This window comes from Ochotona princeps, chromosome 7, assembly GCF_030435755.1.
Source record: "Ochotona princeps isolate mOchPri1 chromosome 7, mOchPri1.hap1, whole genome shotgun sequence".
Classification (NCBI taxonomy): domain Eukaryota; kingdom Metazoa; phylum Chordata; class Mammalia; order Lagomorpha; family Ochotonidae; genus Ochotona; species Ochotona princeps.
In genome coordinates this window covers 32994507-33006604 of record NC_080838.1, presented here as the reverse complement: position 1 = coordinate 33006604, position 12098 = coordinate 32994507, and the positions used below count along the sequence as shown (strand labels likewise).

Genomic DNA, 12098 nt, shown 5'->3' with positions numbered 1-12098 from the left:
GAACCTCCTCCGGGTCTCCCTTGTGGGTGCAGGGTCCCAAAGCTTTGGGCCATCTTTAACTGCTTTCCCAGGCCACAAGCAGGGAGCTGGATGGGAAGTGGAGCTGCCGGGATTAGAACCGGCGCCCATATGGGATCCTGGTGCGTGCAAAACAAGGACTTTAGCCACTAGGCCACGCCGCCGGGCCCTCTCTCTCTTTCTTCTTTCGACTTACTTCGGAGCTGGAGCTTTGGTGCTGGCATCCCACAAGGGCAGTGTTTTAAGTCTCAAATGCTTTACTTCTGAGCTTATTCCCTGCTAAAGTGCCTGGGAAAGCATCTGAAGATGACCCAAGTGCATGGGTCCTGCCACCCATGTGTGAGTCCCAGGTGAAGTTCCTAGTTACTGGTTTTGGACAGGCACAGCCCCAGCCATTGTGACCGTTTGGGGAATGAACCAGTGGGCAGAAAAAATTTCTCTCTGTAAATCTGCATTTCAAATAAATAAACCAATCTTTTCTTTTTTAAAAGAATTGCAATCTTAGAAAGAGAAAGATTTATTTTATTTGTGTAAAAGGCAGAGCTACAGAGAGAGAGGGAGAAAAAGAGAAAGAGCTTTTCCAGTTCACCAACATGAGAGTAGGTGCCCAAGGACTTGGGCTGTTTTCTTCTGTTTTCCCAAGAACATTAGCAGGGAGCTGGTTCAGCAGTGGAGCAATAGTGTTCATTTGGGATGCCTGCATTGCAGGAGGCAGCTTTATCTGCAACAACACCACAGGGTCAGCCCCAGTTGATTGGTTTTCCATCATTGGTTAAGGATATGGGATTTTATCAGTACATGTAGATATCCTCTCTGTATTGGGCAATACTATCCAGTTTCTAAATAAGTCTTGATGAAAAGAAATAGGTCTAATCAACACAGTTAGAATGGGAATCAATCTGTTCATAGCAATTCCCAACAGTGAAAGACAGAGAGAGAGACAGAGACAGAGAGACAGAGGGAGAGACAGAAAGAGAGAAAGAAGAGAGAAGAGAGTAGGAGAGAGGGATCCTCTATCTACTAGTTCACTCCCCCAAATGGCTGCAATGGCCAGTACAGGGCCAGGTTGAACCTAGAAGCTAGGAACTCCACATGGGGCTTCCACGTGGATGTTAGGGGCTTAAACACTTGAGCAAACTTCTTCTGGTCTTCCCAGGCCACCAGCAGGAAGATGGATCAGAAGCAGAGAAACCAAGACACAAACCAGTGCCCATAAGAGATGGCAGCATCACAGGTGAAAGCTTTACCAGATATACCACAATACTAGCCCCCAAGTTCTGTCTTTATGAAAATAAAAAGGTCATGTTGTGTACTCACGGAGCAATCTTCATCCACTATGAAAATGGTGCATTTCTGCACCTGCATGAATGAGATAATGGTGGCAGCTATTTTCTTTAAAATTACTTCTAACGATTGTTGCTCTTCAAAAATTAAGCTGGCAAGGTCAAGCAGCACCTAGATTAAAAAAAAAGCAGAGGTCATCATTTAGTAATTGCAATTATTAAAGCAATGCAATGATGTACAAGCGAGGTATGACCAGGTTTGTATTCAAGTATTAAATTTGCTTCCAAACTAAATTCCCTATTGGTAGTTTATATAGATAGAACAGTGATTAAAAGCAGAGTCTGCAGTCAGAGTAATCAGTTTTTAATTCCAACTTTCGTTTCTGTGAGATCTGTGACCTAGGAAAAGTTTTAGAAAACAGGGTTACTAACACAAAAACATAGGTCTATTAAGGATCAAAATATCTGTAAAGCATTTGGGATAGTATCTTATACATAACATGCTATATGGGCAGAAAGGAAGCATTTCAGGCAAATGGAATTGAGCTAAAGCAGCACACTGAAAGCTGTGATCAAGCTTTATGGGAACATAGAATACAAAGAGAAAAACTGAGATCGCAGGGTTAAGCAGAGAAGAAACCATCAAAGACTTGAATACTTTTGAAGCAATTTGGACTGTGCTAGACTGCAGAAGGAGGTGCTATGCTGACATTCATGTGTTATGAATGGGGACTGGATCAAGGGGTGGCAGGAATGAAGTGGGAAAAACATATAAAAGTACAGCTGAAGACAATGGAAGCTCGACACGTTATTAACACAAGTTGTTCTTTAACAATATTTATTTTTATTGGAAAGGCAGATGAAATTCATGGAGAAAAGAGACAGAGAGAAATATCTTCCATTCACTGGTTCACTCGCCAAATGGCTGCAACAGCTGGAGCTGAGCCAATCCAAAGTGAGGAGCCAGGAGTTTTGTCTGAGTCTCCCAGGTGGGTACAGGGGTCGCAAGGCTTTGGACATCCTTTGATGCTTTCTCAGGCTACAAAGAGGGAGCTAGTACTTGGGAAGTGAACAACAGATGGGAAGTTTCTCTCTCTGTCTCCCCACATACCACCTGTCAAGCAAATAACAATGCAAATCAAAGATGAAGAAGCTCAGTTTGGACACTTCCAAGAAAAGGGACAACTCAACAGAATGCCTAATACAACAGAGAGTTTGAGGAGGAAATAAACACCAAAAAGTGAAGAATACAAGGGCAAACAGTCTAAGGAAAAAAGAAAGGAATTCAGAAATATCACAACAAAGTAGAAGGTATATATAAAAATAATATCAACATTGTCATAGTAATCATAAACACTTTTTCAAAAGGAACTGTAGAATCACAAACCATAAAGTACAGAATAGTGAATAAAGCAAGAATTGAATACATTATTTAAGATCACTATATGACCCACACAGTAACTTCAAACAGTGATATGATGACAATGGAAAATAAGGGTAAGATCAAAGGGGGGCATCATGACATAGTAGGCTAATTCTCCACCTGCAGTGCTGGCATTTCACATAAGCAGCAGTACAAGTTCTGGCTGCTCCATTTCCAATCCAGCTCCCTGCTTGTGGCCTGGGAAAGGAGCAAAGAATGGCCCTAGTCTTTGGAACTCTGCACCCACATGGGCAACCTGGAAGATGCCCCTTTCTGCATCCTGGCTTCAGACTTGCTGAGCTCCAGTCATTGCAGCCATTTGGGGAATGAAGAGGCAGATGGAAGATCTCTCTGTTTCTCTTTCTCTCTGTAAAATCTGTCTTTTAAGTAAAAATAAAATTTTTAATTATTTAAAATACTTAGGCTGATGAGTACTATTCAAAACAACTGAACATAGAAAACAGACATGAAAATAACAATTAGGAGATACAGATTAAAACATTTAGAAACTCAACCAATATTTCTGGGAGTTTTAAGAACGTGCATTCATTATTTGCAGAACTTTGTTTTTAGAGGAATGGTATCCCTTTTCCTCTTCACTTGCCAGACTTACCTGGTTTCTCCTGTTCTCCAGTAATGAAGTCTCATAGAGTTGAGCATTGTGAAGAACAATACCACAAAATGCCAAATAAGCAGCAAAGTCCTAGAAAATCCATAAGACAACAGCCAAGTCAGAACTGTCCACACAATGGCTGAGCTATATTTTCTGAAACACAAAATACATCCAGAAGTATTTATACTTCTAATAAATATGAGAAAGCCAGAAGCATAGATATTTGTTCTGTATAAAATTGGAACTAGTGCAAACTCAGTGTTGGTGAAATGACATGGTGTCAAATATTAGTTCGACCATGTGTTAGATGTAAACTAATAAGGAGAAAGAGGAGAGGGACTAACAAAGTTTTCTTTATATCATTTGGAATAGCGACTTGATCTGTGCAAAATCTGGATCTATTCTGAGACTAAATAAATAGTTTGCAACTTGTTGCAGCAGCAAAAGAAAGCTCACATCCTTGTTAAAAGCAGACTAGCAATAATAGCTTAAAGGCAAAGATTTATAAACTTGCAAATATTAATTTAAATAGTCTCTTTTTAACATGGATTTACTACTTCATACTATACTAGTATGATATGCTTACAATCATATTAATTATGGGATAAAATAAATCTTTAAGCAGCATGCTATTTCAGAATTATAGCTTTAATTTTGCCAAGATGTGATAGGACCTAAAAACTGTAAATTACTTGACAAGTGGTTAACATGATGATTAACATAATGATGAATACAACAGTAATCTAAGAACCGTCTTTCCCACTAAAGAATCTCAGGTGTCATTAATGGAACAGGAAGTCACACGTCAATAACTGATTTACAGAGGTCCTTGACATTTTCTGGAGCAATTCAAACACGGGTTAATCCATCTATAGCATGGAGAGAAAAATAACTGTCTGGCATGAACATTCAAAGCTCCTTCTCATTTTCAGTGGAGCAACATAAATAGCAATGGTTTTGGAATAGGAAGAATTCAGTCACAATGACATGCATATAATATGACTCAAGAAGAGAAATAAGAAAAGCTGCCACTAGAAAGAAGTTAGAAACATGCCGGGGAGCTTGCTTAAATGGTTAGCACATCAATGTGGTGTGTACTACATATTCATTCGGAGTTGGATGAGAAAGAGTAATAAAATAATGCTTACTGCTGCTTTTTCTGAAGCAAAATTCACATCATTCAGACTGAATTTGCACCTTGGCGCCCCACCGTCTGTGTGGAAAGCTTATAAAACATTGGGAAATTTGCTTCATCAGGAAGCAATTCCAGTTTTCAGCCAACCTGGCATGCTAATCTTGGAGCAACGTTTTTAGGGTGTTTTCATACTGAAGGTTGAATTTCTCCTTTTTTATTGTAAATTTTTTATTACTATTAAGCTGACATTGAATTTCTTTATAGCAGTGGTGAAAGGTCAATGAGATGGTTAAAGCACTATCCATCTTCTTCTATGTGGCTCCAACACACAAGGGGCAGAGGGGGCTTGGTGGCGTGGTGAGCAGAGCTTTGGGGGGAGTCCACGCACTGAAACACCCAGTCTCTCCCAAGTTAAATCAAAACTGTATTTAGCTGAAGAGATACTTCTGATTCTTTTAAACCATTTTTAGCCATGATGCTTTATGAGCTCAACCATCTTGGCAATGGGTGATCCTTAGAAGTGTATACAGAGCAAGAAGAAAGCATTTTCCAAAAACTAGCTTCATGCCAGGCAGAAATTTTGGTACCTTTTCATCTTTTTCAGTGAATGTCCCACCATTTCCTGATTTCTTGTTGATGGCTTGGGCCACGCCAACAACCTAGAAGGAAAGAAAAGTGACATGTTTTTCCATGACTGAATGACTAGTATAAATTTATGCCTGTGTGTTTACAGTAGATATTCCAGAGGGCGTTAAAATAACATTTAGCTACAAAATACTAGGCATGGTATTAAATAGCACAAAATAAAAAACAGCCCAGCATTTGGACAAGTTCTGTATCATTTATCACATGCCTTTCCCCCAAACACTGTCAAAGAATGTGTTTAATTTTATGGAGAACAAATTATATTAGAGTCTGTGATTTTGCCCTGCATTTGTGGATGAATTTTTGAAATCACTGAAAGTAAATATTATACTGAAGTAAATATTTTCCATAGATTTTGAAAATAACCAAAACATTTTTATTTCATTTTGAATAGACTATTCAATGCGCATTTTACATTAAGTACATTTAAAGAGGGCTGGGGTTCCTTCACTAAGAGTGTTAACAGGACCCAGGGGCCAATCACAGCAGGAATATAGGGTGATCAGGAAGGTAAAAAAGAATGCTTAAGGTAGGGAGTCAGTCTAGCTTCTCTTTATTAACAGGTATATTTTGGGGAAAATAAAAATAGAAATTAACAGGCTGAGCTGTATTTCAAATAGATCTTAAGGTATTTGAAAGACAAATTACACCTCCAGAGCCAAACTTTGTGAATATACTTTAACTTTCTATAAAAGGTTTAGCAAAACTTTACGAATCCTCTCATCTTCCAGCTTCAAAGTGTATCTCCCTGACTTGCTTAATTCCAACTTCGGTATGACTTTTTCCATTAGTCCTAGAAATAACTTCAATTAACTTACTTTTGGCTTCTCTTTATTTATTCGATTCTTTCCTTCCCTCAAGGCAGTACCTATGAAATAAAATACTATCTTCCAAATGGTTGTATTTTAGGAATGTGCAGTTCCTGGTTTTGTATGGAAGTTTCATTTTCATTTTTTCAGCTCAATCTAAATCCTTAGCTTTAATTTTAAAAAAGTATGTAAAATTCCCTCCAGGGTAGCAGATGGAAGGAGAAATAGATCTGTAACAACTCTAGATGCTTAGCTTTAATAAAAAGCATGCAAAATTCTCTCTAGGATAGCAGAAGATGGAAGGAGAAATAGATCCATGATGGCTGAAGTGGTTTCTGTTCTTTTCTACCCGTTTCTTTTATGTGTGTGTGTGTGAGAGAGAGAGAGAGAGAGAGAGAGAGAGAAAGGATGGTGACAATAATAAGCAGAATTGTGCAGTTATCTTAAATTTTATATAGTTTTAAAATTTACTTATTAGAAATGAGATGGATGATGACTAGCTAATTAGCTCCCATCTGGTGGTTCCCTCTCCTAGTGGCCACAGGCAGGGTTCAGCCAGGTCAAAGCCTGGAGTTCTGAAGTCCAAATGGGTCTCCCATGTTGGCTTAACGGACCGAAGAATTTGGGCCTTTTTATTGCATTTAGTTCAACTTTTATTTTACACTCTAAGCTGTTGACAGCTTTCTGCACGTCTTAACCTCAGAGACTAAACACCTAGGAAAGCTCAGCCTAAGGTCAGACATGTTCTGTAGCCAGGCTTATTCACTTGAAACCAAGCTGATGGAACCATTGGGGGTCATTGGGTCTAGTAGACAGTAGCATGGTCTAACTTGGTATTTTAAGTGTTCATTAATTCATTCAATTCCTCAGCTGAGGTGCCTACTATGTATCAAAGATAAAACTTTGGAATAAAGACTACACTGAAGGATCTCAGGATCAAAAATGGGTAGACTGTATATCATTCTCTATACTTACAATGTCAAGATACACTTAAATAGCAGAATGATGGTTTTGTGACTGTTGTTGAATGACCAAACTATTGTTATAATATAGGGGAAGGGAGTTTGGGGAGGGTAGAAGGGGAAGTCCTTGAGCCTAAGGAACAATATCATGAAAAATAGAGAATTCAAAAAAAAAAACAAATAAACATAAAAATATTTTGAAAAATGGTGCATCAACATACAACATAATGTTTGTTTATTTTATTTGGAAGGCAAAGAGAGAGAGTTTTCAACCACTAGTTCATTCCCCAAATGCCTTATAACAATTGGGAGCTAAACCAAAATAGAAGCTGCAAACTCAGTCAGGGTCTGTAAAGTAGGTGGGAGGAGACCAACTACTTAAGCCATCACTTGTTGCCTCCCAGGATGTGCATTAGCAGACTGCTGGAATCACAGCCAGGATTGGACCCCAGTGACTTGGACATGGGAAGTATGCACTCCAAGTGGATGTGTTAACTGCTACACCAAACACCTGTCCTAAAAAAATGGCTTTACAAAAGAAAGATTTAATTCCTGAATCTTCATTTTAAACAAGATGAGTTGAAACCAGGGAATTATACAATTTGAGGTATACTTGATACACTGTACTTGAAGCTATGTGATACAATGTGCTTGACAAGAAAGTAGGTGGGGAGAGGTCTGCTTACTCCAACATACAATGCAGGATGATAATTCACCTAGTAGTTAAGCTGTCAGTTAGGATACACATGCCCTGTATAGGACTGAGCAGCACTCCTGCTTTTGGCTTCTGATTTCAGTTTCTTGCTAATGTAGACATGGGGCTTCCAAAAGTCAGAGATAATGGCTCAAGTTGGCAAGTTTCTGCCACTCATGTGGAAGACTTATATTGAGTTCCTGTCTCCCAGTTCTGGTGTTGGTCTAGCCCTTGGTGTTTGGACAGTTAAACTGGTAGATGGGAATTACACTCCCCCTTGCTCCAAATAAATGAATAAATCTTAAAAAAATAACATCTTAAAAATTATTTTAGAGGTGGACAGAGAAAGGTAGAGTTCTCAGCTGCTGGTTTATTACCCACATGACAGTCAAGGCTGGGCCTGAGCTAGAGGCTGGAACCAGGAGCTCAACACAAATCTCCTATGAGGGAGGCAGGGCTCCAAATACTTGAGGCATCATCACTGACTTCCAGAGATAGTCAGGAGCCTGGGTCAGACATCATATCTAGGTACTGTGGCACAGCATATGGGAGTCTTAATTGACATCTTAGCCATTGGGCTAAATCCCCAATGCCAGCTGCTTTAAAAATGGCCAATAAACTATACTCGTATTAATGGTTTAGTATTATATTACCACAAATTGACTTGTAATGATAGTTTTTTCTAAGTCTTAAAAGAAAAATAAAATCTGCACAATGTAATCTTCTGAAACCAAATAAACATGATACTATCTAGAGTAGTTCCTTGGAGTCCCCTAGAATTCAGGTCAAAGTTTGCATGGGCTAGTTAGGTCACTGTAGTCCATGGCTGCTAACTTAATACTCTCAACCTAGACAATGATCTGTATGTGGAGTGTCTGAATGATGATATGGGATCGTAGGGGAGAGATTAAAAGGAAGATAATGCTAGGGTGAAAGAGAAGCAATCCATACTAGAATGGCAGAATTAAACAAGGCCCATTCCCATTGGATATATAGCATTTCCCTTGGAAGTGCAAGAGCAATTAAAACGAGATTTTTCAGTAGACATGGGGATTGTCTTCAGAACTCTCTCCTTATTAAAACCTAAACCTCAGTCTCAATTTAGTTCTTATCTACATGCTTTATACTCTGGATGGTAAGTACTATTTCTAACTCTAGGCAAAAGTTTTCTCCCTGGCTAAATGAACATAGTCTTGGAAACCAGGTGGAGTATACAATGTTAGTCAGTTTTGATGACTATGTTATTTTCTGAAACTTATGTTTGATTCTTCTCTTCAAACCTGTCTTTCTTCTCCTTCCTTTAGATACTACTTTCTGTCCTCTGCAGGGACTGTTTTCCATGACACTTTGTTTCTTGAGTCAGGCAGTGAGCAGACACTGTTATGCTGTTTGTCCTTTCACTGCACCGAGGTGGAAACTTGTCCTCTTTTGGTATAGGCAGAAGCAAGCATCCCTGTTGCTTCTCCCAGCTGCTATATTAGGCCCAAGGTCATGGAAGGAACTTTGCAAACTTAGACTTTCTGTAGGCACCAATTTCATTTTATGGCCTATAGATGTTACCCTCACATACCCTACTCTCACTAGATGGAACCTTGAACCTCCATGGGCCCATTTGGCTTTTGGTCACTCTATTTTCTCACTTTAGATCTTTGGTTCTAGCACCTATGGTTTTCCCTTTCTTGAGCTCATTTGTGTGTTTCAAAAGCTGGCTTTGGTGAATTCTAGCTTATGTATTTTTCAGTCTGCAGAAACCTAGTTCAAAGGTTTCAAAACTTACTTGGTATTTCCTGAACACTAGATATTTGTCTTTTTAAAGGAAAAGGTCTTCATTAGACAACTTGATGATATATATATGTGTGTGTATTTATGTATTTATACATATTATTGTTTATATTTTACATATTTATACATACACAAACACACACATCTAAATATGTGTATATGTATACATATTTCTTCTCCTTTTTGGTAACTGGTTATTTAACTTAATGATTCTATAGACTTAGTAGTAGTTAATTTCTCTAAGGATGATTAGTGGGATATAATTTCCACAAAAAGCAATGCAATCAAATTTGCTTAGAATTATCTGATGAGGAAAATTTATCTTATGTGTATATGTGGCTCAATCTCTAGATGGATGACATTTTAAAGCAACCCTGATAAAAAAAAATCAGACAAAAATAGAATAGATGAAAGAGTGTTTGTTCAAGGTCAGACGATGAAAGACACAGAACAAGTTAATTCCCTGAATTTTAAGAATTGGGAGCAAAACTAGTACCCTCTGCCCTCCATGTGTTGATCCAAAAATCATCTGTTGCTCCTTTAAACAAATTAATTAATTTTCTTCAGGTCAAGTGACTGTTAACTAAGGGTCTTTAAATGTCAGGTTTCAAAGATCACTTTCGGTGCAAGACTCCGTCAGCCATTATAGATGTTAAAAAAAAGTCCCTACCAATGTCAACTTCTGCATCAAAAATACTATTCACTGTTGGCTATCTTTTAGCTACTTAATGCAGGTTCTCCACTATTACTTTATTTTTTCTTTTTAAGTACAAAGAAGCATCTTTTTTTTTTTTTTAATTGTACTGGTACTTTCCACAACACAGATGGTAATTTTCTTACAGGATTCCCTGTCCTTTTAGTGACACAAAGGACAAGACCTGACTCTTACTGGGTGAGCCTGGTGGAATGTGACAGCTGGCTGTTTGGGGAATAACTGATCATTGATGCAGTGAGCAATTTCTTCCTTCACAAGCAGCTGTCTGACATTTACTGAGGTCATGAATCAATCCCTCTAAGTATTCCTGTTCACAGTTACAGGGATGCCCAGCATGGAGACTAAAAACATGGGAGAAAAGAAATCAGAGTACAACTCTTAGCTATCTCTCCCCACCATGAATGTCTTCATTACAATGATTCCAGGTAGTCTCACCACAGGTAATAGGGATACCACACAATGAAACAAAACCTTAATATTTATATGAGCCAGGAAAGAATCCCTTTCCCTACCTTCATAGCCCCCAATGTTCTTTTCAAACTTTTCTTGATTCATTTATTGAGCCAGCAATAAACACTTTATTCAACAAATCACTGAATTCCTAATATGCACTAGTTACCATTCTAGGCAATTGAAGACAAAATCATGAGACAGACAAACACCTCTGGTCTCATGAAGTATGATGCCTAATCAGAGAGTGTTGGGCTTGGGACAGAATTCCATCTCCATCCCCTTACTCTCACCGTGGAACTTCCTCTGGCAGTTGTGTATGCCATACATTTGACAATGTATGATATTCTCCCATTACCTCATTTTCTTTACTCACTCTGACTTTGCAGTTACATCTACCTTATGGGGTCACCAACACTTTATACTGTTCTGAATGCACTCAATGCTTCTGAGATATTTGTTGTTGATGATAACAGAAGATTTATCAAAAGGGACAAAAAAATGTTTAGAGTGATATGTTTACTGAACAAAAGGCAATAAAATAATAATTATATTTGCCCACTTTCCTCCACTCTTTATTTGATATTAAGAGATCCATCCAGAGCTGACAATTTTGTAAGACAGTGAGAAGTTTCTGTACTTAACAAGCTTTTAATTATGTAGAGATAAGTTTCAATTTACAACCTAGAAGTACTTGGGCAAGGTGGGGAAAGAAAAGATGATGTCACCAACTTTTGATGTGAAAAGTACAGAAAAATCACAGAGAAAAAGATGTTAAACATCCCTGTGTTTGTCATCTAGAACAGAGGTGGTAGGGGGTCTTGCTAAAACAGTTTCCAAGCCCTACCCTCAGGGTTAGATTCAGGAGACCAAGAAAGGGGCTCAAGAATCTGTGTATCCAAAAGTTACCAGATGATGCAAGTGCTATTGGCCCAGTGATTAAAACAATACCATGAGAACCACTGATACATGGAATTATTGATGGTTAAATATATGGTGAGGTTTTCCTTATTGACAATATTATTCACATAAAATTAGATTGAACTGTCTCTTCCTAATCTCATTCTTTTTCCTCCCATCCCTTTCCCAACAGTCAGCCTTGTCTATTGCACTTTCTAAATACACAGACCTATATGTAAGGCATGGTGTGTTTTTTAAAACTCTTAAGTAAAATCACATTGAGGCCAGCATGGTGGCATAGCAACATAAGGATGCCAGTTCTAGAACAGGCTGTTCCATTTCCCATAGAGCTGGTTAGCTGGGAGAGAAGTGGAGGATGGCTCAAGTACTTGGACCCTTGAATCCATGTGGCCGACCAGAATTCTGGCTTCCAGCTTCAGACTGGCCATACTCTGGCTGTTACTGGTATTTGGGAAGTGAACCAGTGGATGGAGGATCTCTCTCTCGATCTCTGTTTCTCCCTCTCTCTCTCCCCCCACTCTCTCTGCCCCCCCCCCCCCGGCTCTCTCTCTCTCTCTCTAACTCTTTCAAGTAAAATCAAATAAACCTTGAACAAATCAATAAAAAAAATCCCAAAACATCACATCATTTGCAGTGGTTGGCAGCTTG

General features: G+C 38.7%; 1 protein-coding gene across 3 annotated transcripts in view; it reads right to left on the bottom strand.

Annotated features, from left to right (window-relative positions):
* PDE5A (phosphodiesterase 5A) overlaps positions 1-12098 on the bottom strand; it is a 151336-nt gene that overhangs the window by 74766 nt on the left and 64472 nt on the right. For all 3 annotated transcript variants that reach the window (XM_058666909.1, XM_058666911.1, XM_058666910.1), the window contains exons 4-6: positions 5060-5131; positions 3338-3427; positions 1336-1473 (exon numbers count right to left, since the gene is read on the bottom strand). In XM_058666909.1, the coding sequence (XP_058522892.1) occupies positions 1336-1473; positions 3338-3427; positions 5060-5131 (300 nt within the window). The remainder of the gene's footprint in view (positions 1-1335; positions 1474-3337; positions 3428-5059; positions 5132-12098) is intronic.